The 25,117-nt window shown below is 42.4% G+C and overlaps 1 protein-coding gene across 1 annotated transcript in view; it reads right to left on the reverse strand.

The window, feature by feature from the left end:
- ANAPC7 (anaphase promoting complex subunit 7) overlaps positions 1 to 25,117 on the reverse strand; it is a 154,864-nt gene that overhangs the window by 104,490 nt on the left and 25,257 nt on the right. The window contains exon 2 of the mRNA XM_086943014.1: positions 10,333 to 10,519. Coding sequence (XP_086799140.1) covers positions 10,333 to 10,519 — 187 coding nt within the window. The remainder of the gene's footprint in view (positions 1 to 10,332; positions 10,520 to 25,117) is intronic.

Raw genomic sequence — 25,117 nt, forward strand, 5'->3', positions numbered from 1 at the left:
AATAACTAAAGCTCCTAAAGGAACAGCTGTATACATTTAAGTAAAAGGCACAATATTACACACCATCCTTCCATACAGTAAAAAAACAAAAAGCGAACAAAAAAATAAATAATAAAATGAAAATAAGCAAGAGATTAATGATATAATAATGAGAAATAAAAGTGCATGTAACATATTTTAAACATTCATATCAAAATCTTTGAATCTAGAACGTATACTTCTTTTCCTGCTTTCCCTTTGAATCGGAGTGGGAACATTAGATGTGGTATCAGGTTTACATGTGTCAACTTTGTTTTTGTCACTAAATAGTGCTTTATTTTTCAAAACAACCACCCTATTTAAATTCCACATGCGAGTGTCTTCAGCCTTTACCCATTTCCTAAAGTCTTGACAACTTTTAGGGGTTTTGAAAATAAACCCGAACTTTTCTTACCCACAGGTGCTCTAATCATGACCAAATCTCCTACTTTGACAACCGTTGATTTCACAGACTCCTTGAATCAAAATTCTCCTTTCTAGCAATTGCCTTCCTCTCCTCATTTGCCTCCCGCTTGTGTAAAAGGGAACACCTTTATTCATTTTTGATTCAGCAACATTTACCCAAAATGGAGCAACTAAAGTGTTTGGTTGCCTGTTTTTCAATAGCATGACCGGGCTATACACAGTGGTGGCATGGGGAGTGAACCTATAAGCTTCAACCTTTTTAACCACCTCACTTTTCAAATCAAGACTGTTTTGTTTTGACATATTTATGGTTTCTTTAAGCACATGTACAAAACGTTGTACCATTCCATTGCACTCTGGGTGGTACAAAGCACACAACTGGTGATTAATTGAACAGCGTTGCAAGAAATCCTCCATTTCACGAGATACAAGAGGGATCCAGGTAAACCTTCCTGTGTAAAAACTTCTTTGAGAAAAATTATGGCTTGTTTAGAGTCAATATTCTTTGTAAACCTGATCTCTGGCCATCTTGAAAACATATCTATGAGGACAAATACAAACATTTCACAACCATTGGACATGACAGGGCCTAAAATGTCAAGAGCAAACTCCTGCCATGGACCTTTTGGCTGTTCTTTTATTATAGTAGGTTGAACTCTAGGTTTTAAGGATTTCTCACTTAAGATACACTGCAAGCAGTCTCCAACAATCCTTTCTACCTGCATGTCCAACCCTGGCCACCAGTAGTTAAGCCTAAGTCTTTCTTTAGTCTTGGATATTCCCTGATGACCCTCATGGGCTAAGTTTACCAACTCCTCACGCAGCACTTTAGGTGGAATTAACCTTGGACCTCGAAATATCAAACCTCCACTTAAGGATAATTCATCCCTCACATTCCAATAATTGTCCACACTCCCACCAGTTTTGCATGACCACCCTTTTTTGACTAAAGAGCGTAACTCAGTAAACTCTTCATCAGATTCACAGGCTTCACGCCATTTGTCCTCCTTCATCCCCTTCGTTCATGTCTTCTAAATTTGCGTCTATTTCACCTTTCTCTTGATTAACTAATCTGAAAAGCATATCAGCGATGGAGTTACGCACCCCTGGCAGATATTCAAACTTGAAATCATAAGCTTGCAGACCCACAATCCACTTGGAAATTCTGCTAGAAATAGCATCAAAGCCTTTCTTGGTAAACACCTCACACAAGTGTTTGTGGTCGCTTCTTACCAAATATTTGGTAACCCATAGTACATTTTTGAGCTTCTTGATGGCCCAATGAACTGCCAAAGCCTCCCTCTCGGTCACAGGATATCTCAGCTCTGCAACTTCCAAACTGCGAGAGAGGATCAAAATAACTTTCACTTCTTCACCTTGCTCTTGCTGTAGGACAGCACCAAGGCCCTTCATGTTCGCGTCTGTGATTAGTACAGATTTCAATGCAGGATCAAAACTCCTAAGTTTGGGTGTCTTCTTTAAACTGTCTTTCAAATTAATAAATTCATTCTCACACAACTCAGACCGTCATTCCCAGAATTTTCATTACTTCTTCCTTATTAGTGGGGGACGCTAAATTCTGAATAGTCTCAATTAATTCACGTTTAGGCTCTACACCCTTGCCAGAAATGGGGTGGCCTACATAATCAATGGGCAATTTCCTAAGAATCCCATCCTCGTCGCCAGTGTAAAATTAAGATAAATCTCCAAGCATATGAATAAAGAGAAGTTTATTCAGGAGAAGGAAATGTCCCATCCATCAGCTTCATCTAGTCAGGTACAACTGACTTGCTGGTGATGGAGCAAGGTAAAGAACAAAATTTTGTTCAAACTTGTGAAGTTAACCTCTCCTAATAAAAGTAACAAGATTAACAAGTTTGTGGGGAAATTATTAATCAACTTAGTTTTTAAAGATGCACACATGAATTACACGCGGGTCTAATATGCTTATTGTTGCAAATGCAAAGAAAAATTAATAAACTAACCTTGTCTATTGTCTTTGTCAGTATTAAATGCAGCTGTTTAACTAATGGCATGTGCTTCTTTTATGTGCTTATGTTATGTCTTTTGTGATAAAAGCTTTAAGAGTTCCTGACTTTCGAAAAGGATTGCTAAATATGATGCTGCTTTGTGTGCTAAGCTAGGTAATATAATTAACCGTGTTAATTAGCAAAAGGGGAGGGTAACAGAATGGGTCTTAATTCTTTAATTAATTTAGGTCTTGTGTTTGTTTAATAATAGTTTCCAAAGTGAGGCCTAAAGTTGGCTCTGAGAAGCATGGCTGACAGAGCTACAGACACGAAAGTTTGTCCAGAGTGATTTTCGCACATGCGCAGCTGTGAAGAATTTGGCTGCGAAGCTGTTATAAAATAAAGAGCGATTTTCTTTGCGTCCAGCCAAGGACGGTAAAATGATATGGTGGCCAAGGCCAGGAAATAGAAGTAAATGTCCTGAACTTGAAAAATATGTATCATTCTTGAGGAAATCGAGGATGCGGAACTGAAAGGACAATGGGCCTTATATGAAGCCCGGATTTTGGACAAAAGTTGGATGACTTAATCATGGTCTGACTGCGAACAGCCAATGGGAAATGCAGATTCTTGTGAAAGAATGTAAAATGTAGAAAGTTTAGCTAGAGAGAAAGTTATGAATTATGACACCATGAGTGGAGAAAAAAGTTCTTACTTCCCGACTCCTGAATGGTGTGCGTTACGCTGATGGACCTTTGGCGCATGTAAGGATACCAGCTGATTTATAATGTTATATTCCTTTCTAGGTGAAGACAGATTGAGACAGGGAAATAGTTTCAGGGAAAGGAAACCGTTATTTTACTAATTCTTTTTATTCTGAGTTAACTTTGAAATGTCAGTACTAATTTTCACTTCCATATTAAAATGCTACTTTCATATTTGCTTATCAAATAAAGATTTTAAACCTATAATGCTCATTATTTGATTAAATAAAGCTAATAAAATTAGATTTTAAATGACCAGCTGGTCTTGTTTATTTATGGTCTAGTTTCCATTAGTTGACCCATCAACCATAGTGGTTTGATTTAATTAAATGTGGTTTTATATATCATGGTAATGAAGAATAAACTGCAGTTGTACATATAGTGTAAATATTATGTGAATAGAACATAAATAAAATCACATGATTCAGTTGCTCAATAATTGTCTCATTTGGTGTTATGGGCCTGTTTAAGTGTTTTATAAATAATGGTGAGTATTGAGGTGTTAAGTAGCGTTTATGAGACAGTTTTTCTATAGGAGCGCTGGATCAATTTCTTGATAGCAGAGTTTGGTTACTATGGTAACTGACAAGTTACATGGTAATTACATAGGATTACATGTCTAAAACTTGTTACGTTTGTTGAAAGTTGTTATATGTAGTCGAAAGGTTTTTTCCAGCAGTGTGAAAACTCCTAGTTTTGCTGGCATGAGTAGTGTGACAAGTGAGGTTACACAGTGCATTTGTTCTGTTTCAAAATAGTGGTAACGTCGTATATCACTAGTGTTGTGGTTGTACAACACAAGTTTAGGGAAACTCTAGGTGTGTAAGGTAGAATGCATAGCGAGGATTGTCTATGAAATTGTAGCTTTGAAGAATAGGGATACTTCTGTCCTGTTTTAAAACTCACTGTGAAAAGAGTAGTAGAATTTATCCAAGCTTGAGTGAAGGGTAAGGAAGCGTCGTCTTTCTTACTGGTGAATGTAGATTTCTATTGGTGGGTTAAAGTCCTACTAAAGATTCATGTATGCATGGTTAGGGATCTTTTCCGTATGAATGTGTGTAAATGAATGGGTAAAGTAGTCCTACTTTATCAACGAATCTGAATATTCTGTGAAAATAGCGTCGTCTATTTCACGCGAAAAGAATACTTGAATGTATGAGGAAAAAGACACATGGTTAAAAGCAGGATGTAGGCAAAGAAAAGAGGATGAGATTTGGGTTTACAAAGATGACAGACCAGTAATGCCAGACAGCATGATTTCAGATATGGCACGCATGTACCATGGTCCAGGACTTATTGGCAGAGATTCCATGATTAGGCTATTCAGGCAAACATGGTACAATCAAAAATTCAGAATAATTGCAGAATCTTTTTGTCAGAGATGTTTGATTTGCCAGCAGATCAATCCAAACAGAAAGACAGTTGTAAGCATGGGAACCATAGGACGGGAGGGAGGTCCTTTTACCAGAATACAGCTGGACTTCATTGATATGCCACCTCACAACAAACTGAGATATGTTTTGGTCATTGTTTGTTTTTTCTCAAGATGGGTGGAAGCTTTTCCTACTCGTCATAATGATTCAATCACTGTTGCAAAACCGCTGTTGAGAGAATTCATACCTAGGTACGGATTCCCAGTGTCGGTCGAAACAGATCGCGGTACACATTTTGAAAACAGAATGTTAAAACTGATTTGTGAAGCCTTGGGTATAAAACAGAAATGACATTGTGCATACAGGCCAGAGGCTTCAGGTGTTGAACAAGTGAACGGAACAATAAAAAAATAGAATTGGAAAATTGTGTTTAGCAACAGGAATGAAGTGGACAGATGCACTACCACTTGTTTTGATGACTAAGAAGCATTCCAGATAAGAAAATAGGTTTGAGCCCTCATGAAATTTTAATGGGCAGGGTCATGAGGCAAGCATATGTTCCTGTTGACAAGTTAATAAGCATAAATGATAGATTTTTGCAATAATCCAAAATTGCACTATCTGACGTGGTGACTTCTGTGTTACATCGTGTAGGAACTGAAGTCCTTGCAAAGGAAAAAGAACAAGCTCCTGATCGGTTACCAGGAGACTGGGTGAGGACAAAAGTGCATCCAAGAAGAAATTGCCTAGTACCAAGGTGGCAAAAGGCAAGACAGGTGATTTTGGTCACAACAAATGCAGTAAAGTGTAGGGGATTAATAAGGTGGATTCATGCAAGTCATACTATACGAGTCCCAGAACCTGAGAATCCTGACAAAGAGGGTGATACAACAGCTGATTCAGATTCTGAAGAGCCTGATGAAAATCCAGATCCTGAAGATCGACAAGATAGTCGACATCTGGAAGATTCAAATGCGAATGAGGCTTTGAATGAAGAGATTGTAATACAAGATTCTGAAGATGAAAATGACAATCAGTTAGATCAAGAAGCAGAAAAAGAAACTGATCAAGAAGTGATTCAAGATCAAGATCAGGAGAGTATTGACAGGCAGAATAGAAACTTTGGAAGAAGGAACAAAGATTCGGAAACTAGTGAACTGGAAATAATAGAAGAAGAAGAAGAAGAAGAAGAAGAAGAAGAAGAAGAAGAAGAAGAAGAAGAAGAAGAAGAAGAAGAAGAAATTCCAAGTACCAGCTATAAGAATAATTTTCCTAACAAAGTGAAACTGCCGAGTAAGGAAGTACCTGAATCTGATGAAGAATCTGACTCAGAAAAATTGATCATTAATGAATCGGCTGAAAACACAGAAAGTCAAACAGATGACAGTGAAGATGAATCCAAATTGAAGAAAACAAGAAAAAGAGCTTGGAGAGTCGAGTATAATTTGAAAGAACCAAAAAAGAAGCTAACAAGAAAAGGAGATAATTGGCCAAAAGAAATTGGAAGTATAAAATTTAAATTAGTGAATAGGGCAAAAGAGCAAGGTAATGAGATTTCAAGTCAAAAAGAGGAAGACCAGAGTAAGAAAAATCAGGCAGAAAAGAAAATAGAAGTCATTAGTAGCAGAGCAAAGAGAATAATTAGACAAAATCAGAAATATAAATCGCCAGAGTGGGCATACATTATTATCCCACCAGTAGTGGAAGTTAATAGCAGTCAGGAAGATTTTGATGATGCAAGTGACAATGATTGAACTTATTGATTAATTGACACAAGGTTGAAGAAACTGTGTTAGGAGACACAAGGTCGAAGAAATTGTGTTAGCTGAAAAACACATTTGATGTATGACATAAGGTCAAAGAAAAGCAGTTGGAAGAAATATTTTAGAAAATAAGACTTTCTGTTAAAAAAAAAAAAGAAGGGGAGTATATTTAGTAATTTTTCAATTTTTTATTTTTATTTTTAGTTGTTATCTTTAAAAAGGTAAAGATGCCTTATTCTGTATGATAATTACTTTGTTGGGGCAAGTCAATGTGAAGATACTTATCAGATTATAGGGGGGTGGGGATTTAAAGGAGGCAAAGATCCATTTCTTCCTGGAATTTATTTTATTTGTGGGAATAAAGCCTATTACAGCCTTCTAGATCACTGGTACGGGACTTGTTATCTGGGATTAGTTTTTCCAAAATGTTTTCATGTAGATAGAAATGCAGATGGATCATTTGAAATTAGCAACCATGTGAACAGATTCATGAGAGAAAGTTTTTCAGAAATTTTTGGAGACATATTTGGTGCATTAATACCTATGGTAGGAATTACCCTGAATGCAGGTAAAATTAGAAAATTGTCCACAATTGTTGACAGATTGTCAACAGACACCGCAAGTGGTTTTCAATTAGTGAATACCGAGCTTGTTGCCATGGGAACAATGGTATTGCAGGATCGTCTTGCGCTAGATATCCTGCTGGCAAAAGAGGGAGGGGTTTGCGGAATTTTACATGTCCAACACTGTTGCACATACATACCTGACAAAAGCCAGAATATAGAGACGTATATTAAAAACATTACAGAATTACATTCAGAGATAGAACCCTTAGAAGATGAGAGTTTTTCAGAACGTTTAAGCAAAAGATTTGCAGCAATCAAACACTGGTTTCAAGAAGTTGGTAGTTCAATTAGAGGTAAAATAGTTTTTCCTTTAGTAATAGTAGTCTTAATGATACTTTTGTTAAAAATTAGTTGCATGCTACACAAGAGAAGAAAATATGTGACAGAAAGAAAGAGAATTTATAAGCTAAGAGATGTAAAGGAAATAGAATTAGAAGAGTTCCGAAAAACTAATTATGAAAGAAGCAGAAAATCGGATGATGAGTCAAAAGTTTAGAATTACTAATATTAAGAAAGTCCAAAACATGTTCTAAGGTTGAAAATTTATAACATTTTTGGGTATAGTTTGGTGATTTTGAAATCGCCAGATGAGGGAGTTGATGGAGCAAGGTAAAGAACAAAATTTTGTTCAAACTTGTGAAGTTAACCTCTCCTAATAAAAGTAACAAGATTAACAAGTTTGTGGGGAAATTATTAATCAACTTAGTTTTTAAAGATGCACACATGAATTACACGTGGGTCTAATACGCTTATTGTTGCAAATGCAAAGAAAAATTAATAAACTAACCTTGTCTATTGTCTTTGTCAATATTAAATGGGGGTGTTTAACTAATGGCATGTGCTTCTTTTATGTGCTTATGTTATGTCTTTTGTGATAAAAGCTTTAAGAGTTCCTGATTTTCGAAAAGGATTGGTAAATATGATGCTGCTTTGTGTGCTAAGCTAGGTAACATAATTAACCGTGTTAATTAGCAAAGGGGGAGGGTAACAGAATGGGTCTTAATTCTTGAATTAATTGATGTCTTGTGTTTGTTTAATAATAGTTTCTGAAGTGAGGCCTAAAGTTGGCTCTGAGAAACATGGCTGACAGAGCTACAGACACGAAAGTTTGTCCAGAGTGATTTTCGCACATGCGCAGCTGTGAAGAATTTGGCTGCGAAGCGGTTATAAAATAAAGAGCGATTTTCTTTGCTGAGATGAGCGTGTTCACGGAGGCCAGCCAAGGACGGTAAAACTATATGGTGGCCAAGGCCAGGAAGTAGAAGTAAATGTCCTGAACTTGAAAAATATGTATCATTCTTGAGGAAATCGAGGATGCGGAATTGAAAGGACAATGGGCCTTATATGAAGCCCGGATTTTGGACAAAAGTTGGATGACTTAATCATGGTCTGACTCCGAACAGCCAATGGGAAATGCAGACTCTTGTGAAAGAATGTAAAATGTAGAAAGTTTAGCTAGAGAGAAAGGTATAAATTATGACACCATGAGTGGAGAAAAAACTCTTACTTCCCGACTCCTGAATGGTGTGCGTTACGCTGATGGACCTTTGGCGCATGTAAGGATCCAAGCTGATTTATAATGTTATATTCCTTTCTAGGTGAAGACAGATTGAGACAGGGAAATAGGTTCAGGGAAAGGAAACCGTTATTTACCTAATTCTTTTTATTCTGAGTTAACTTTGAAATGTCAGTACTAATTTTCACTTCCTTATTAAAATGCTACTTTCATATTTGCATATAAAATAAAGATTTTAAACCTATAATGCTCATTCTTTGATTAAATAAAGCTAATAACATTAGATTTTAAATGACAAGCTGGTCTTATTTATTCATGGTCTAGTTTCCATTAGTTGATCCATCAACCATAGTGGTTTGATTTAATTAAATGTTGTTTTATATATCACGGTAATGAAGAATAAACTGCAGTTGTACATATAGTGTCAATATTGTGTGAATAGAATATAAATCAAATCACATGATTCAGTTGCTCAATAATTGTCTCATTTGCTGTTATGGGCCTGTTTAAGTGTTTTATAAATAATGGTGAGTATTGAGGTGTTAGGTAGCGTTTATGAGACAGTTTTTCTATAGGAGCGCGTGATCACTGGCCACATAAATACATTCCATTGCTATGGCGCTGCTTAAACAACTAAAGCATTTAAAGGAACAGCTATATACATTTAAGTAAAAGGCACAATATTACACCTAGTCGTACCTTCTCAGTGTGAATAGGCAGCAAGATTTGGACCATTGGGTATATGGATAAAAAAGCGCAATATACTTCATGGACTTCAGATGAGAAGGGTACTCACAAGAGAAATGCTGTGGTACCTACACTGCAATGTACTGATGAATGTCAAATCTATCCCATCTGCCACAGAAGGGAAAGCTTGCTGGACATGATATGATCAAACAGGCCCTCTACAGTTGATCCACTGTAACTAAACACGTGGAGACAAAATACAAACAAACAATATTTTGGCATGAAGAAATCAAAAACACTTTTTACGTGCATTTCTTCCATCTTTTGCAGTATATTTGGGGTTTGTAGTTCATATTCTATGAAGCTCAATGTTTAAAATTATATTCTTGAAAGAAAAGAATAATTTACATACCCATACTTTTTTGATTGCAGGTGTTTTACATGCATAATTTACCAAATGCTCGCCATCCACTGGTCAAGATATGTCTTACACAGATAAGGTCATTAAGAAACTCTTCAAAAATATAAAGCCGAAACAAAAAATATTTATTTTATACAAATAATATACATGCTGCTTTAAAAGTATCTGTTTACTGCTGTGCACCGTGTCATTTTCTTCTGCAATTGTGTTTAATAGCATAAGCGAACCTCAAGATAAACTGAGCATGGTTTAAAAGAAAAAGAAGAAAAATAAATAACGGACCAACCCTGTCCTTGTTTCTAGAAATTCTCAAAGGACAAAAAAACGGAAACTTCGGAAAACAAAATCTTTTTGTATGTATCTAATTTGCCATTAGATTAACTACACACAATAAAGTAAGCAGCTATCTTGAAAATGCAAATTTTCCAGAGAAGGCCCAGCAGTTATGCATGACTTCTGAAAGCTTTGAGCTATAGACATCACTAAAAGGGCTTAAATAGCTAGAAAAGTGTCCAAAAAAAGATGAAAGAAAAGAAATTACAGAATTATGACACTATCACAATTAGAAGCAAAAATCAAGAACAACCAAAAAAAGGCAGAATTAATTTCTTCTATCCCAAATGAAATGGCATTCAAGAAATGTCAAGGTGAATGTTTACATAAGTCTAGTTAAACCCATGTTAATGTTGTCCCGCCTCAAAACAGTATTTCAAGCATAGTTCAAAATAAAGGATACATTAAGGAGATAATCTAATAAATGATAAGTACCTGGCTTATTGGGGTGGCGGTTGCACTTCCAGTCGAGGGACGCACCTTGGACGTCTTACTCAGTGCTTTCTTCTGTTGGAGAGCCATTGTATACTTGCTTACAGCACTTCTATATTCCTTATCGTGAAAGAGGGAATCTGCATGGTACACCAGAAGTTGGTACTTTTGAGATGAAGAAAATAATTCACTAAAATACAATTATAAAAGGGTATTCAGTAAACTAAAAAAATATATAAGCTGATCAGTTTACAAAGGCATCTTCAATTTTAATAGTTCTTAACAGCAATTTGGTGCTATGGCGCCTTTGATCCAAGATTTATATTGTTTTAGGGCAAAAGCAACTAAATGACAGTGTTGTGCAGATGCACAGACAAACTATGTATCACACTTGTTAAATATTCTGAGATGTAATCGTTTTAGATTTGTAAAATTTAGAACACAGGGAAAAGTTTCAAACTACTACTTGACTATGTATTCGGTACCATGAACTCATGTACAATCTTGTGTGCCTTTCCAGATATGCTAAAGGTCAACTAGCAAGAACACTGTTTGTAAGAAACTTTGGGGACAGGAACTTCAATTCAATGTAATGCATTCATGACACGTGGAGATGCATCAAGTCAGACATTTGAGGACTCAGTGAGGATTTTAGAGCGTGTTGGTGGTGTCTGAGGCAGTTGCTTTATCTATCTGCTGACCCGAGCCATGCAGGAGAGAGGCAAGAGAGAGGCAGGCCCACATGGCCTGACCCACAGGAAACCGAGCAGAACTTGAACAGCCAGAGCCTAACTGGACAGAAGGAGACATCAGCCTGGAGAACTAGGCTAGACTACCAGATTTGCGCATGGGAGAAGCAAAGTCTAGAGCGGGCCCCTGCCTCCCACCCACCCCACCCCTATGACATGGTAAGTGGCCACAGGATCTGGCTCCCGATTAGATACCCGGAGTGCAGGTGGAACCCTGCCCATCATCCCTGCATGAGACTTGATGGATTGAAGAGACACAGAAGAATCCAACAAGGTCCAAGTGATGGATCGGTAATTTCTTCTGGTAATTTCTCAATGCAAAACCCTCATGATACCTCTAATTTACCGCTGTAAAAGGTGTTGGGCCCTTCACACCATGTATTACCTTCAGGAGACTCCAAATAAAGATGAACAGTCAAAAATGCAATTATTATTTTAAGCCAATAAAGAGTTGTTGAGTATTTAAAGGGTTTTATTTTCTAGTCAGAAGTTAATTTTTCTCTGACCCTTTATTCATTAGTAAAATATCAATCAGGTTACAGAATTTGGAAAACAGGAAAAATAGCATTAATACAGAACATATTACAGTCTGCATATAAGCATTACATATAGGAAAGAAAATGTGGCGCAAAATTTAATTCAAAACTCTTAAAGAGTTTCTAAGAAAAATAGTCTTGCAAGGCTAATCAAAAATCAAATAGTTTGCAAAAATCTCCCATTAAGAGAAATAAATGCATAAGTCAAATAAATCTTTTCAGACCTAATTAATTAGTCAAAGCATAAACTTAAAGTTTAGCATCTAATTCTATTTTAATCAGCTGCACTCTCTGTCTGTCTGTGTCTAAAGAGGAAAACAGCCCCTCCTTCACCAGACCTCAAAGGAATGTGGCCTGCAGTGCCAACATATGACGTGCCAAGACTTGGGAAAAAAATCACCAGGGAACCCCCCACCTGACTCTCCTCGGACGCCCAAGGCTGAATCCCGTGACGATCTCGTACCTAACCCATAGAATGTCTGGTCTAATCTGTTCCTTCTCTCAAGAGCTCACACACCCCCCTAATGAGCCTCGAAGCCAAAGCCCCTCCAGAGAGGCTTTTATACTCTAATTTTTGGCAGACTACACAAAAAAGTTGCATCTTTAGGAAAACCTGTATGTGATTGGTCAGCCACAATAGCATGAGTTCTCACCACCCTGACTCATTCTAAAAACCTGACTATACCAGTCTTAACAAAAGAAGCATACATAATAAATACATTTTGTAAGTTTGCAACAATTGCTAGGGAAAATGTTTCTATAGTTTTCCTTCCTTCCTGCCACAGCGCAGCAGGACGGATACTTTATCAAACTGGTACATTGGCACAATCACAAGAATGTACAGTTCAAGATGTCCTTGACTACTTTCGCAGTTTGAGTCAAGCTGGTGCCTGCGCATGCTCTCTTCTCTTTCAAAGCAAGCCATAGCCTTGCTGGTTTCACAGGCAGCCATTTAATGGTAGGCCCAAAAATAAAACAAACACAAATAGAATATTAATTTCATGTAAATCAGCCCATTATGTTTCCCAACTCAATACTAATACCCCTTATAAATGTTTACCTAGCCAAGCTATTAGTGTAAAGAAGCATTTCTATTATTTATGACAACATGCAAAATAAATGTGAAATGTGCAACATAGCATTTTCATGCTTTAGTGTAAATTTTAAAAGCACACACAGTTAATATAGCGCACACAGCAACATGCTTTAGTGTTTTAGATAGCTCTTCATGCAGAAAAGCATTTTGCCCCCTGTGTAGTGTTTGGTGCATTATTAATTCACACACATTATAAAAAGGTGTTATTAACTGAAAATGTTTATCAAAATATGCAACAAGTCAAAGTCTTTTAAGAGAGAAATAGTGGATTTAGATTATAAGGGATGAGCTGGGAAGAGAGAAACATATTCTATTAATCTTCAAAGCTAAAAAGGCCACTTTTCTCTACATTGCAAAAACACATGTTAATTCAGCAAAAGCATTTCAGACTGAATAGGCCTCACTTTCATGTTTTTCATGTGCCATGTTTTTAACTTGCACCAAACGGTGCGTGGCAATTTAAATGCAGTCTGTCTGAAGCACAAAAAATAAAACAATGACTGACTGCAGATGAAATCTGATCCATCACAAGGTGAGCTGCAAGACTGTGTACATGCACCACACCCACACACAGAGTTAGGAAGGAGGGCATCCGAATATGGGAAACATCCTTAACAACGAAGTTTTTATAACGACTTACCTGATCAACGAATCCTGAACCACGACCAAGCCTTAACAACGACAATTCTAAACCACGACTTTCCTTAACCACGAGTCTCTCCCCTCCTCTAAGGTCATGGCATTGGAAGCAGAGCAACTATTGGGCGTGACCTATGCTTTGAACTGGCACGTGAGTGCCTGTCACCAGAGCATAATTGATCATTAGCCTCTGAAGTGCAATGAGATAGAGGTCAGAGGTCGCAGTTGGCTTTCCTGATATTACATTTTGGTTGTGTATTATACCAAGATGAAGCCTTCTACCTTTGTACTTTTCCCGTATATTCATCCCATTGGATGGGCTTTCAGCCTGCACAACTGATGAAAGTTAAACTGTGGCGACTTTGTTTTTATTACCATAAACAACCTGGTGTCATTTAGAGGAGGGCAGAAATAAAGCATTTGACAAAAAAAAAGGCACATGACCCGTGCTGCGTTACTAATGGTGTGACAGGAACAGTTTCCATTAGTGATAAAACAGTGGATTCTATGTTGTATTACACTATGTTCCATGAACCTTACATAACAATGTCTAATTCTACAGGCGAAATAATAGTGCAGTGCGAAGAATCAATGCATCACAAATATCAGAGGAAATTGTCTGTCTGGTACCCTGGATGTTATATGGTAATTACATATATGTAAATACGAACTGCCAAACTGCTATTGCACTTCATAATGCCAAACTGTATCGAGCATGATCAAAAAGTTAATAAAATATGTTTCCAAAAAACAGTTGCAGAAGACCTGCTGACACCGGAAGTAATGGCGCAGGAGTGCCCCCTTCTTTGATACTTTAGCTGCTGCCATCCGTTCAGTTTGGGGCCAGGGTCAGACAGGCGTATTGGGCAATATGGCAGTGCCAGATGGGTCAGTCTGACAAGTCAGTTTGTTTGTCGGATTTATGTCAGTGTGTGGGCTGCCTTCTTCTCATTCGTTCTTCTCAATTGGACATTTTACTTAACACACAGAAGTATTGTTATTACAATAGTGCCATCTATTGGCAAATCACGAGCTTTTTTTTCGTGGTTTAGGAACTTGTAAAAAATGTAGTGGTTTGGCATTGTTCGTTGTTTAGCCTATGTGGTTAGGGAATTTGTGGTTTCGAAAAGTAGTTGTTTAATCATATATCCTTCTCCCTTTCCACTATTTTCTACAGGAGTCTGCCACAGGCTCGTACTGTTCATGTCTCCTCAACCCTTCCCATCAGGACCTGAATAGCAGTCTGCCACATTAGTAGAGGGGCGGATCAGGCACCCTTCTAATGCAGTGCCAGTACTGTGCTTTTCCTCCACTCCTTCTCCGTCAACTATGATGGAGCTTGTGACGCTCAATGCATCACGCCTGTTTTATTGCTGTGCCATCCTGAGGACAAAGGCCCACGCTGAATTGAGGAGTGGAATTTCACTAATACTTTCCTGTGGTACACTGTGCCAGGAGGCAACAGGAAGACCCACCCAAGTCGACATTCTTTAACAATGGATTGTAAGCATTATTCTAGCGATCAAGCTCTATGCCTGCTTCCACGTAGACCACACACATCAAGCACTTACTCGAACTCTGGAGGCCAGTTGGGTCATTGGTGACATACCATACGCGCAATTCACTGATGCTGCCCCTACTCCTAGGTGGTGGGCGAGTTTTGGAAGCTTACCTGCAGTCGAGCCCATTGGTCTTCCACCGGGTGCACGGAAAAACTCCTCGAGCATAATGTTCAGGCATACAACATGGGAGAGGCTCCCTTTACTCCTGGTCCCCAACTTACAAAGTCCCCATGGATTGGCGCACCACAATATCCTGGAACGCAACTGGTTTACTAGACAAGATCAAATGGGAGACGAACCTCCTGTATGCAAAACAAATGTGCTGGGTGATTTTAGATTGCAGGAGACCCACATCATAGGGACACAGTGCAATTTCCTAAGACAACATGGGTACACGTTAGTGTTCATGCTGCTTTCACTAGAGGCTCCAGAGCAGTGTGCATATTATTAAAGGAAACATTCCCTCTAAAATCCTTATGTTATGTGCGGACTCACTCAGCTGATACATTGTCCTTCATGGTATACTGGCAGGGGCGGCCTTAGGCATGTGCAAGCTGTGCACCTGCACAGGGCCACCAAACCCCAGGGGCCACCAAACTCCAGGGGCCACCACGCCAATATATATCCTTAATATAATAATCCTCTGAGGATGGATACATATTTGCGTGGCGGCCCCTGGCAGGGATTTGGCCGCCTCTGGCTCTGTTCCACTTCCAAACACCCTGTCCCCCCTCTTCACTGGCCTCCGTGCTCGGCCCCGCCCGGACCCCCTCTTCCGGGTTCCTTACCTACACTCCCTGCCCAGGGCCGCCATGAGCCTAGAGCCGCCCCTGATACTGGAGGCTTGTTAATGGATACGCTCAACCGGAGCTGCAAGAGGCCACTTTAAAACCCCTATCTGCCGAGCTCCCAGATGTGCCCCTGGGTACGATAGAGGTGGATGGCATTTTCCACTCCGTTATGGAACAAGCATTGAACACACACCAAAGATTACACTCCAGAATCCAGCGGTTAATGGGGGAATGTGGAGGATGAACGCCTCGTGGCTCAAGGAACCCTGCTTGACAGACTAGCTTCGGGAGGGGAATAATGAGTTCTTTGTGGTCAACTTGGAATTAGTCTCTTTACAAGTGACCTTGTTAAAAGCCTTCGAGAGCAGAGGTGAAGCCATGTCTTACTGCGGGGGCAGAGTGCAGAGTGAGGGCCAGGGGACGAGACACTGTAGACTTCGAGGACCAGCTATGCAATCTATATACCCAATGGGTCAAAGACCCAAATAATGTTATAAAGCAATCAGTACGGACAGCTAAGGTAGCCCTCCGCGCCTACTTGCTAGACGCCACACAATACTCCTGGCTCCTTTTAAACATAGAATATACATTTGCGAGGACTAAGTGAGAAAACTTCTATTTTGACTGGCTAGAAAAACAGCGCACATATAGAAATGGTCTTGAGCGTTGCGGGACAACCAGCCCTGCACGCTGCCGAGATATCACAAACCTTTCCAAAAACCTGAAAAATGTCTTCGGAGAATACACTCAAGTCTAACGGTATTCCCTTGGAGTTCTTTAAAAAAATCTTTGTTATTAGCCCCACACCTTCTCGTTGCATACCAAGAGGTATAGGACATGGGTGATCTACTATATGACCGCCATTCATCAATCAATCAGGATTTGTACAGCATGGCTAATCACCCAATAGGGTATCCAGGCTCTTGGGTGTGATATGGGTTTGTCGGAAGGTGGGGTGGGGTGTCAAGGTCGAGTCTGGCTGCGGTGTTCTTTATGATTTGAAGTCTTTGTAGGAGGTGCACTGCATTTTCTAAGTACAGCGTGCTGCCGTAGTTCAGTCGGCTGGTGATGAGGGCCTGTGTTGCGGTGCGGCTCGTGTGCAGTGGTAGCCACTTGTTGATCTTAAGTAGCATGCAGAGAGTGAGGAAAAAGAAAGAGGAGATGGCATGGACGTTGATCTGTGATTTCATGGTGAGCTTGTGGTCAGTGAGGATGGCAAGGTTTCTGGCGTGGTTGGAGGGTTTGGGTGCGGGTCATACGTCTAATGGCCACCAGGAGTCATTTCATGGTTTACTGTTGTTGTCGAACATCAGTATTTCCATCTAGTCCTTGTGCAGCTGACAGTTAGTGATGCTTGTAATGCATTTAGGAAATTGGTCCGGATAGTGGTCGAATCGTCGGTGAGTGAGAGGATGAGTTGGGTGTCATCTGCATGGGTGAATATGTGGAGACCGCACAATCGGACTATGTTGGTCACTGGGGTCATGTATAGGTTGAGAGGCGTAGGACTGAGGGGTGAGCCCTGGATGACACCACAGACGATGATCTTGGGTTCAGAGATAAATACTCTGTCTTCTTCTGTTGAGAAAGAGGTGATCCATCAGAGTGCGTCCCCTGGGAAGGCGATGTGATGGGAGTCTTTCGATTAGTTTGTGGTGGCAAACGGTGTTGAAGGATGCCGAGAGGTCGAGGAGGATCAGAGCTGCTGTTCCTCCTCGGTCAGGGATGATTCAGATGTCGATGGTGGCTGTGATCAGTGCCACCTCGGTGCTGTGATTTCTGCGGAAGCCAGATTGGGTGCCACCAGTAGTTCGCGGTTGTCCTCAAGCATGGGGTATCGTTGCACCTTTGCAAGTCTAATAGACCAATATTCCTTATCAACATTAAAACAAATATGCTGGGTAAAATTGTTGCAACATAGCTGATTAGGAAGTCAGCACCATCGAGTGACACTAACCAAAGAGGCATTATGCCAGGTAGGATCACTAGGCACTGCCTACGTACTCTCCAACTGGCCTTGACACAAACCCACATACTGCAGGGGGATGCCTCCCTACTTTCGGTTGATTTTTTAAGGAAAGGACTTTGATACAGCACAATGACCCTTAATGTTAGCAGTCTTATCAAGGACAAGGTTTGACCAGCGTTTTCTTGGATTAATGAGGTCCCTATATTCCTTCCTGTGGGCCCTGGTTCATGTTAATCGGGCTCTATCACCTCCTTTCCAAATTCAACATGGCACACGCCAGAGGTGCTCTCATTCCCCCTTCTCTTTGCCCTAGTAATCGAGACCCTGGCGGAATGGATTATACAAGAAGCATACTTTTCAGATGCCCATGGCCAGAAGGTCCAGAGGGCAGAGGCTCACTTTATACAGATGACCTCCTCCTTTTTCTTCCACGCCCTGTAAACACTATCCCAAGAGTTTTCCGTATGCTACCGGTATTTCAGAGATGCATCAGGACTCAGAGTAAACTGGGGGGAAATTGTTATATATGCCCGTAGTGGGTAATCCCCACAGAATGCCTATATATTAAAACTAAGTGACATCCACTCATTAAAAATATTTGGGCAGAATGATCACGACAGATCTAAACCTAAGCTGGAATCTTACCATCAGTCTCTCACAAACGAGGACCCAGGGGGGACTTTGACAACTGATCAAAACTCCAGTTCACCAATATGGGCCAAACTGCCCTTTATAAAATGGTGGCACTTCCACACAGTCTATACACGATGCTTAAGTAAGTAGTCGTTTTACAGAGCAAGCAAACTCCATGGTGCCTTAGAACTACTACCATCAGTCTATTACAAACGAGGACCCAGGGGGACTTTGACAACTGATCAAAACTCCAGTTCACCAATATGGGCCAAACTGCCCTTTATAAAATGGTAAAAAACACAGTTGATGGACAGAATGTAGAACAATGTCATACATTCACCCCAGTACAAGGATCTGGGCCGAAATCCATTGTTCTCTTGCACTCCACACCACCCTGGGTTAGACACTGGCTATATGCAAATCAGCTCTGACCTTGTGCCTCATGGGAACAGTCCAGTCCGAACTACCAAGCCATGTCTTTCCCAGACCGGAATCAAGCATCCAAGGACCGGTTTCTGGCTATCAGCCTTCATCAGCCTGGATAGCTTGACTCCAGTGGTGTGGAGAACCTGGGACTCACGTCTGAGTATACCCAGCACACTCGGGGTGAAAATTGCAAAAAACACAGTTGATGGACAGAATGTAGAACAATGTCATACATTCACCCCAGTACAAGGATCTGGGCCTCAATCCATCGTATTTTTGCACTCCACACCACCCTGGGTTAGTCACTGGCTATATGCAAATCAGCTCTGACCCTGTGCCTCATGGGAACAGTCCAGTCCGAACTACCAAGCCATGTCTTTCCCAGACCGGAATCAAACATCCAAGGACCGGTTTCTGGCTATCAGCCTTCATCAGCCTGGATAGCTTGACTCCAGTGGTGTGGAGAGCCTGGGACTCATGTCTGAGTATACCCAGCACACTCGGGGTGAAAATTGCAAAAAACACAGTTGATGGACAGAATGTAGAACAATGTCATACATTCACCCCAGTACAAGGATCTGGGACTAAATCCATCGTTTTTTTGCACTCCACACCACCCTGGGTTAGACACTGGCTATATGCAAATCAGGTCATGAGCGATGTAATATGTGAGGTCATAAGCAGTGCATTGCAGGGGTACAAGTTTTAGTTAGCTCGGCTAACTAAAACAGCTACATGTCTGGTTTTGTACGAGTGAAACCTGAGCCAAACTGTAGCGTCTCTGTAACCTTTAGCAACCATACCTTTACTTTTTAACCTTTTTCTGTGAACATACCTAAATAGCTATAGAAATACAGCCATTTCTTTATGTGAAAGAAAGTAAAGCCCAAAAAGTAGGTTGTGGAGAATTCCATTGCAATCATTATGGATTGCACATATTTGTCTTACTTCAAGCCTTCCACAAGATCAAGTATGGAAAAACAGCGTATCCTGTCTCCAACTGCCCCACACCCCGTACATTTTGAGACCTGAACTACAAGTGATCTAAAATTAATTCTGTTTTCTTACTCCCACTGATGTGCAAACACAGACCAGCTAGATCAAAATAAGTTATCTATGAGAAGGGTATGAGATTACAAAGTTATAAAGACTGAGGAAGGTGAAGCTTACCATGAAAATCATAGCAGGTTGTTTTTCTTCTTTTTACCATCTTCTTTCGCATTCTACCTTTTTCGAAGCAGGATAAACTGGCATGCAACACCTAACAGTTACAAATTTTACATTGATAAGTTAATCAGGGTACTTTCTCAAGACGGTTCCCATTCAGTGGTAACATGACAGAATGTTACACTGGTCAACTGCAGTTGAAAGCCAGATAATGCAAGAAGCTGCAGTCTTCCGTATTACACTGGGTGCTGCTATTTCTTAGTTTGCCCGTTCTGTCTCCCTAGCCACAACCAATGTGATGCCTGAGACCTAAAGCTAACAGGGAGTAAATCAAATGGGCTTGCGCCATAAGAAATGGGATGGGAAACTTACCCAACATACACCCCTGAGGCATGGTAATTTGCTGCAGGAGACCTCAACTCTCCGGGACTTCCGTCAGTGGGACCACATTGGGATCTCGCTTCTTGGGGACATCTGGGTTGGGGACCACATCAGAACCTTCGCAGATTCACAGCAGCGCTACTCCCTTCATTCCCCCCAATTTTACAAATACCTACAGCTTAGGCATGCCCTCAAAGCGCACATTCAGTCTTCCACCTCCCTCCCCGAATATAGTCCCCTCGAGGCCCAAATGATGATGAGGAACCTAGGTAAAGGAGCGGTGTTGAGGATTTACCGCTCCCTAGTGAACAATGGCACTGCGACCCTAGACTCACTGCGTGCCCGCTGGGAGGGTTGGCTGGGCGCCTTAGAGGATGTGGACTGGAGAGATGCTCTCAGGGCTCCCAAGACCTTGACGACCTCCTCCAAAGTGCGTCTCATCCAACTCTACTATTTACGTATGGCATACCTAACCCCTGTGGGTTTATATAGAGCCCGACTGCGGCCCTCTCCGACCTGTACACGATGCAATCACGCTCCAGCTGACTTTTATCACATGATCTGGCAGTGCCCTGTCCTTGCATCATTTCGGTGGGTGTGGAACTGGAACTTACACAGACCCTGGGGTGGAAGGTTCCCCACGACCCATTACGTCTGATTCTAGGTGTGTTTGATGGCCTGGATGGCTCTCATGGCGACAAGCGCTTCCTTGGTACTGCAGTGGCGGTGGCAAAATGTGACATTGCGGCACACTGGTCTCAGGCCAAGCCCTCTACTGTACGGAGGTGGAGACGGGGGTGGACTGGTGCGGAATTCAAGAGGAACCACTCTTTGAAGCCCAGGGCTGCCCTGAACTATTCGAAAAGATTTGGGGTAAATGGTTCAATCTATTGTCCTGAGAGGTGTGTGTGCTCATATGTATCGCAATAACCTTGCACGAGACTCTATTCTGAAGAATGATATACAGGTCTCTGTCATCTTCCTTGCTGTTGTACACCATCCAGACACTGTGCCTGATTTTGCTGACAATGTAAATGTGTGGCTTCGTTTAAAAATCAATAAACTTATCACAAAAAAAATGGTCATGCTTCCGCGTTTCCTTTATATACTTGGAATGCTCCCTCTTCAGATACCTTTATCCTCGCAGCGCCTTGTAGATTCTAAAATGAAATCCTTTATCTGTGGATCTCCCAAACCGCGTTTAGCTGTACATAAATTGAAGGCACATCACTCTAATGGAGGTTTGAGTCTTCCCTCTATAGAACACTACAATCTGGCACTGCAGTTATCTCAAATCACATATATGTTACAAGATGATTCTCACACACCACAATGGGTACTTATAGAATGCCATCTCTTGTCCGCTGAACTTATTCTTTCAGCTTTTTATGGAACAGGTACCAGCCGTCTGGATTCTCACAGTCCACTATTAGCTGCAATGCGCAAAACGTGGCCGAGAGCTCACGGCCTTTAGGGTTTTAATTCACGCATTCATGCCAAAGCCCCAATATGGAACAATACCGGCATACAAGCTAAAGGAAAGACCATCTCCTGGCCTCAATGGAAGCAGATGGGTATTTTTACTTTAGATCAACTGTTGCATGAGGGTGATCTCAAATCTTTCGCACAATTGACCGAAGAATTTGGTCTTCCATTCCATCAAGCAACGAATTATACACAACTCCATCTCTGCCTTAATAAAATTCTAGGATCGCGTCCATAGTTACTCCAAAGCTCACCAATAGTAGCCTACCTATATACTTGGGGGCCACATAAAGGGGTTATATCTGGTTTATACAAACTATTTACACTACAACTATTCTCCAAACCCTTATCATGTGCTCTTCGTCTCAAATGGCAAACGCGTATCAGATACTTATGATGATGATGAATGGATTGACCTTCTGGAAAATCTAAATAGAGGGGCTAGAGAAGCGCAACTGAAGTTTTGCTTGTTCAAAATTTTACATGATTGGCATTGGTCTCCAGTAAAATTAAATAAAGCTGGACTCCTCCCTCATACCAATTGTTGGAGATGTGATGCTCCCGGTTGCGATATAATCCACATTATATGTACCTGCTCAATGGTTCAATCCTATTGGTCCTACGTAGGTCAGGTTCTACAGCACAGATTCAAACTGCCTCCTATGAAAGAGTCATTTATACTTTGCATGACCAGACTGACTTATTTAATCAAGTATGGACCCCCTTTTTAGGTCTCGGCTACGAAAGACTGCGCACATGCGCAGTCGAGCTGGTGAGATTCAATGATATGATGAGTGAGGCGTGCAGGCTGCCTTCTGCTGCTACTGCTGGGCGTGGCTGCCACGCGCCCTTTGTTGCACCTGCTTCCTCACAAGTAGGCCGGAGTGTGCGCAAGTCACAACCACCCCTATTCAATGGCTCAATTTATTATGCTCAGGTTAGGTAACAAAAGTGCGCCTTCGAGTAAAATTCACAACTAATCTTGCTTCCCTCTGTACCCCAACATGCAGGGCTGGTCGGGGTGGGGTTCCCTAGCCGGTATTAATATCGGAAAGGAGCCTTAGGGTACAATAAGGAAGCCCCCAGATATACACACAGACACGGGGCCCTCTTGTACATCCCACTAGCCCCCCAGCAAGTCAAACGCTGGTCCCTCCTAATGCACAGTTGACGGTTTGTGGGGGCGTGGCCACCAGACCCCACATATGCTTGTGCACGTCCCTTCTTCGCGTCCTCACACGGAAGTTGTAAGCGCGTGCAGTATTTGAGACTGGGGTAGCAGCCCTCCCCCACATCCGCAAGCACATGTCCCATCTTCCCTTCCCCACACTGAGAGCTTACACCGTGGGTAGCGAGATGTGTAATGCTGTCCACCGGGGCTAGCGTGCTGTGTAATGATGTGCACCGGGATCAGCGTGCTGTGTAATGATGTGCACCAGATCTAGCCTGCTGTGTAATGCTGTGCACCGGGGCTAGCATGCTGTGTAATGATGTGCACCGGGGATAGAGTGCTATGTAATGCTGTCCACCAGGGTAGCGTGCTGTGTAATGCTGTCCACCAGGGCTAGCGTGCTGTGTAATGCTGTCCACCAGGGCTAGCGTGCTGTGCAATGCTGTCCACTGGGGCTAGCATGCTGTGTAATGCTGTGCACCGGGACCAGCGAGCTGTGTAATGCTGTGCTCGGGGGCTGGCATGCTGTGTAATGCTGTGCACCGGGGCTAGCATGCTGTGTAATGCTGTGCATGGGGGCTAGCATGCTGTGTTATGCTGTCCATGGGGGCTAGCGTGCTGTGTAATGCTGTGCACCGGGGCTAGCGTGCTGTGTAATGATGTGCACCGGGGCTAGCGTGCTGTGTAATGATGTGCACCGGGGCTAGCGTGCTGTATAATGCTGTCCACCAGGGCTAGCGTGCTGTGTAATGCTGTCCACCAGGGCTAGCGTGCTGTGTAATGCTGTCCACTGGGGCTAGTGTGCTGTGTAATGCTGTGCACCGGGACCAGCGTGCTGTGTAATGCTGTGCACGGGGGCTGGCGTGCTGTGTAATGCTGTGCACCGGGGCTAGCATGCTGTGTAATGCTGTGCATGGGGGCTAGCATGCTGTGTAATGCTGTCCATGGGGGCTAGCGTGCTGTGTAATGCTGTCCATGGGGGCTAGCGTGCTGTGTAATGCTGTGCACCAGGGCTGGCGTGCTGTGTAATGCTGTGCACCAGGGCTGGCGTGCTGTGTAATGCTGTGCACCAGGGCTGGCGTGCTGTGTAATGCTGTGCACCGGGGCTGGCGTGCTGTGTAATGCTGTGCACCGGGGCTGGCATGCTGTGTAATGCTGTGTACCGGGGGTGGTGTGCTGTGTAATGCTGTGTACCGGGGCTGGCGTGCTGTGTAATGCTGCCTAAACGCAAGCCTGCTCTTTCATCGACTCACATGCAAGCTCGATCCGGCGCCCCCTCCCCTCACTCAGAACCCCACGGTGATCTATACATCGGCACTATGTGTGCAGTTTGCACGTTCTGATCTCCAACCTCCATAACACCCCCTTCCTGCATTAAAACCCTAAAAGGAGCATCCTTCGGTGGCAATAAAAAGAGGGGTCTGTGTCGCCCACCCACACACCTGAGGAATTACTTCAGCAGCCCCGCCCCAACAGACGTGGGCAGGGATGGCACCTGCCGAGGGACCCAGGTGCCGTCAATAGGGCTGGGTGCCTGCTGGTCCTATACGATACTGTGTGATCTCTGACAGGGCGTGGTCGGCCTTCCTTCACCGCCCAGGGCATCAGGGATAGAATCTCCCCACCCCAAGATCCTCTCCGTGGGAGTACCGGGGCATTAGATATTTTTTCCTGTGGGCCGAAAGTTGTTTCGGCCCAATCTTTTGTCCTCGTTTGCACAACTGGTTGGCTCCCGGCAACACTTTGTGCCTGCTGTGCCTTTCGGGTGTGGGGAGGGCGAGGCACCATCCACGTCGGGGAAGGGTTGGTCGCAGATTCTAACACCCCACCCTTCCATTCTGAGGTGGTATCACCAGGCTCTGATTACAGAACCCACAGGTGTGGGGTGAGGACAGACAGATAATGCCTCAAATATATAGTGGCAGAGAAGAAGGAAGGTGGGCAGCAGTGAACCGTGGGCGCCCGCTTGCGCTGGCAAAACGCCCCTCAGACCCTGGCTCCAGGGCCCTCCTCATGCCTTCCTGTCGGAGTCATAGACGCCCCCCGAACGTCCCTCCTTCTGCACGTCCACTCCCAATGAGTGAATATCCACGAATGCCCCCGAAGTGGGTCAGCCAACCAACCCTAAGTCAGCACCCCCCCACCACGAGGCACGTCTCCAGCACACATTGTACATCAGTGCC

This window comes from Lissotriton vulgaris, chromosome 11 (assembly GCF_964263255.1).
Source record: "Lissotriton vulgaris chromosome 11, aLisVul1.2, whole genome shotgun sequence".
NCBI classification, from domain to species: Eukaryota; Metazoa; Chordata; class Amphibia; order Caudata; family Salamandridae; genus Lissotriton; species Lissotriton vulgaris.